We start from the raw sequence: 3648 nt of genomic DNA, 5'->3' as shown, positions 1-3648 counted from the left end.
AAAAAAATCATTAATAATGTGTTAAAATTCAAAATTTAAAAACATATATTTACAGAGCATTACAAATATAACTGTCAAGCTAGGTTTGAAAGTGTCCATGGACCGTGTGGCGCTTGTCCGCCTCATCGTACGCACGTCAGTATTCTGTGACGCTGTTCTCGATGCACAGCACCGCGTAGGAGCTGGAGCAGCTGCTGGGGCTTTGCTGCGTGAAGCTGCCTCGCAGAAGTGAGGCCGCCATGCCCGTCACTGCCTGATCGCTGACGCGCCACGACTCGCACATGTGGTTCACGTCACGCTGCCCCTCGCGAGTCGACCCGTGCCACACCATCTTCTCCCGCCTTAAAATGACGTACATTGTTTCAATAATTAACAGTATTTGTTAAAACGTTAGTAAATAAAAGTACAACTGCCTCACCATGTGTCGTCTCTGAGAACATCCTTGCCGTCGAACGAGTAGATGGAGACGTTTTCGTTCATTCTGCGATCTTTAAACATGTCGGTCCAACTATCAAAGAGAACCTCATCCTGTGAATTAAACAAATTAATTAGTCAAAATATCTATAATGGAGAGAAAGCTTTAGATCAGGGGTGGGCAAACGTTTTCATTCGGAGATGCTGCCTGCCTGGCCTCCTTTAGATCCAGTTCTCCTGGCAGGTGTGGCCAATGTGCCTTGATTGGCAGCTGAGGAGGCCTCACCAAGCAAGGCAGGGAACAGAGCAGCAGGCTGTTGTTGAAAGAATGTAAGAACTGGAGCCAAAACTCTGGAGATAAAGAGTCTAGAACAGGGGTCGGCAACCTTTAAAAGTAGTGGAGCCATTTGGTCTCGTTTTCTACTGATCTAAACCCAGAAGGAGACGTATCTTTACCTTTTACCTTTAGTAGAGGCCAAATTAGCGAAAAATCTAGCTCGTTACTTAATTATTAGCTGAACTCAAAATTAGCATAAAATTCCTCTGTAAATTAAATCAACCCAAAATGCTGTCATGTTGCTTAAAAGAAAAGCTAAACTCTAAATTCGCATTAAAACTCCAGTAGATAACAAATTAGCCGAAAAATGTTAGCATATATTGCTAAAATATTAGCTAAACTCCAAATTAGCATAAAAACTCATTAGAGGCCAAATTATCAAAAAATCTACCTTGTTATTTAATTACTAGCTGAACTCCAAAATTGCCTTAAATTCCTCAGTAAACCAAATCAGTCAAAAATTTTAGCATGTTGCTAAAACAGAAGTTAAACTCTAAATTGTTTGAAAATGACTATTATTTTCTTTTTTTTCAGCCAGAGAGCCACCATGGCGAGATGAAAGAGCCACATGTGGCTCTGGAGCCGCAGGTTGCTGACCCCTGGTCTAGAAGGTCCAAAGACTCTCTGGATAAATTGGTTTCTGGCCTACGTCTGCAAGTTGGCCAACTCTAGATTGATACTGGTCTGTTGCCAATAAAAAAATAGAACGTTAATTAATCAGAATGTTTACATCGCCCAGGTCATGTCTGCGTTTGAAGTCCGTCTCCTCCGTAATGCAAGCTTTAGGCAGGAGTTCTGTTCTTAGTCCGTCAACGGGAAGCTGGCGCAGATTTTTTAGTAACAACTTTTGTTGTAATTTCAAAATAAAACTTTATATAAAATCTTTTTTTTATATATTTATGGTGACGCGCTCATGTGACTATGCATATAAACACAATAGACATAACGCCGGCGACAACTTTTGCCGTGGACGACAAAAGTTTTATTTTGAAAGAACAAAAAGGTGACATAATTTATTTATAATTTATTAACAAATGTGTTTAAAATGTGTATTTTATTTTAACTCAGTGAGGAAAGAGAGGAATTAGTCCTTCGTGAGAAGACAAAATGCATTCAGTTACAAGAGGAAGTATATGAACCCTTGGGGAGTACATAAATTTCTGTACAAAATTGACATTTTTTTTTTCTTATCTCAATGTAAATCCCAACAATAGAGAGTAAATAACACCAATTTATTTTTTTCTTGTGTCTATTGAACCATTTGTGTCCCCAGTTTATGCAAAAATAGGGTTTATATTTCCTCCTGCAGCGGTACTGACTGACGGTTGTGAGACGGACTCTCCCAACAATAGAGACGCATCATTACCCACAGCCAGCTTTATTGTGGCGGGGTATAAAATAAACTAGTAAAGCAACAAAAGGCACTCAACTTGAGTCAGAAACACCCAAGCCCAGTTGGAAATTCCTGGTTTGAGTGAATAATGGGCTCAGTTTCCCCACCTTCAGATTGACGATGGGTACGCCGCTTCTTTGAGCGCTGTGGACGATGCTGTAGAGATCCTGAAGTGTTGAGGATAAAAAGGCCCGAAACGTCCCCTTCAACTTTATGGCCTGGGCCTGCTTGTAGCACATGGCGTCGACGCCAATGAGGCCGCGCATGCTTCCGGTTTGAGGTGTGTTGAGGGCAACTACGTGAAGCTGTGGAGAAACACAAAAACATAATGTTTAGTTTCCACTACGTGGATTTTTAGCTTCAGGAAGAGAAACCATTACCGCTCTTCTGCCGTTGTGTTGGTGGTATGACAAGCGTTCATCTGCAGAAATCGGATAGCTGGGATTCGTCCGCGAAGGGTACCGGGAATCGAAGTTCTGCCTGGAATCAGGGAGGTATCGTGGATCGTTGTAGGGAGGGTTGGGTGGGTCCACATGGGTCGGGGTTCTGGAGTGATCCGACGAGTATGGAGTGTGAGGAGCTTCCACAACTGCAACCCTATTATCCTGCAACAAAATGCGTGTATTGGTAGCGTGTACTTTTGAGATATGATTACGCAAAACATACAAACTGTACTCACATCTACACTTGGTAAGGGGATGTAGTTCCCAAGCTGAAAAAATAAATGAACTAAATAAGAAAAAGCAGAATTTAAGGTGCTTTGGTGATTATATGGGACAAAAGCTGAACCTGGACTTGTTGGACTCCGTCTTGGACTCGTAGATAGAGGTCTCTCCGGTCAATAATGTACACCAGCGAACCTTCAGGGTGTCTCCTCCCTGTTGCCGCCATGGTTTCGTAAGATCTCAACATTGTCACCTACAAACACAAACACTCTTCATAACTTTAAGTAAACTAGGTGAATATTAAAAAAATATCAATTGATCATCTACGACTGTGTTTTTCAAACTTTTTTGTTTAGGTACACTTTTTCCTTGACAATAATTCTGCGGCACACCAGCATTAAAAATATGTAAAACAAGAGAAACTCTATTGAAGTACAAGTCTCTCCAGAAAAAGTCACTTTTGTGACATTTTTTTGTAAAAAGCTGGAAGTTTTGGCTGTTTTTCCTAAATGTTGTAATAAAAGTTGTGATCATTTTCAATAATCATTTTCAAATTAATTATAGATTTGCTCAAGTAGTGGTTTTTCCCTTTATGAAAGTCTTTATTAATATGCAATTTTATGTGACCTTACAAAAAAATCAATAATATATTCTTACCAGAGTGATTTATTATTTTTTTAAATATTTCTTTAAAATGTTTGTGCCAGAGCAATTGTATTTTTTTTAATTATCACAACATTGTTTTTACATAAATAAAAAACATTTATGATTATGTTTAATTGTAACAACACAAACATTCTATGTTTTATTTTATTTTTTTTTCTTCATACAAAATGTTG

General features: G+C 39.3%; 1 protein-coding gene across 1 annotated transcript in view; it reads right to left on the bottom strand.

The window, feature by feature from the left end:
* Positions 1-3648, bottom strand: part of LOC112156672 (collagen alpha-1(XVIII) chain) — a gene marked incomplete in the record, with an annotated part of 39415 nt that overhangs the window by 1804 nt on the left and 33963 nt on the right. The window contains 6 exon segments of the mRNA XM_024288942.2: positions 10-341; positions 419-528; positions 2252-2449; positions 2525-2749; positions 2824-2856; positions 2934-3062. Of these exon segments, the coding sequence (XP_024144710.1) occupies positions 137-341; positions 419-528; positions 2252-2449; positions 2525-2749; positions 2824-2856; positions 2934-3062 (900 nt within the window).

Source organism: Oryzias melastigma, linkage group LG2 (genome assembly GCF_002922805.2).
Source record: "Oryzias melastigma strain HK-1 linkage group LG2, ASM292280v2, whole genome shotgun sequence".
Taxonomy (NCBI): Eukaryota; Metazoa; Chordata; class Actinopteri; order Beloniformes; family Adrianichthyidae; genus Oryzias; species Oryzias melastigma.
The sequence above is the reverse complement of the archived record's forward strand: the minus strand, read 5'-3'. Positions and strand labels throughout refer to the sequence as shown.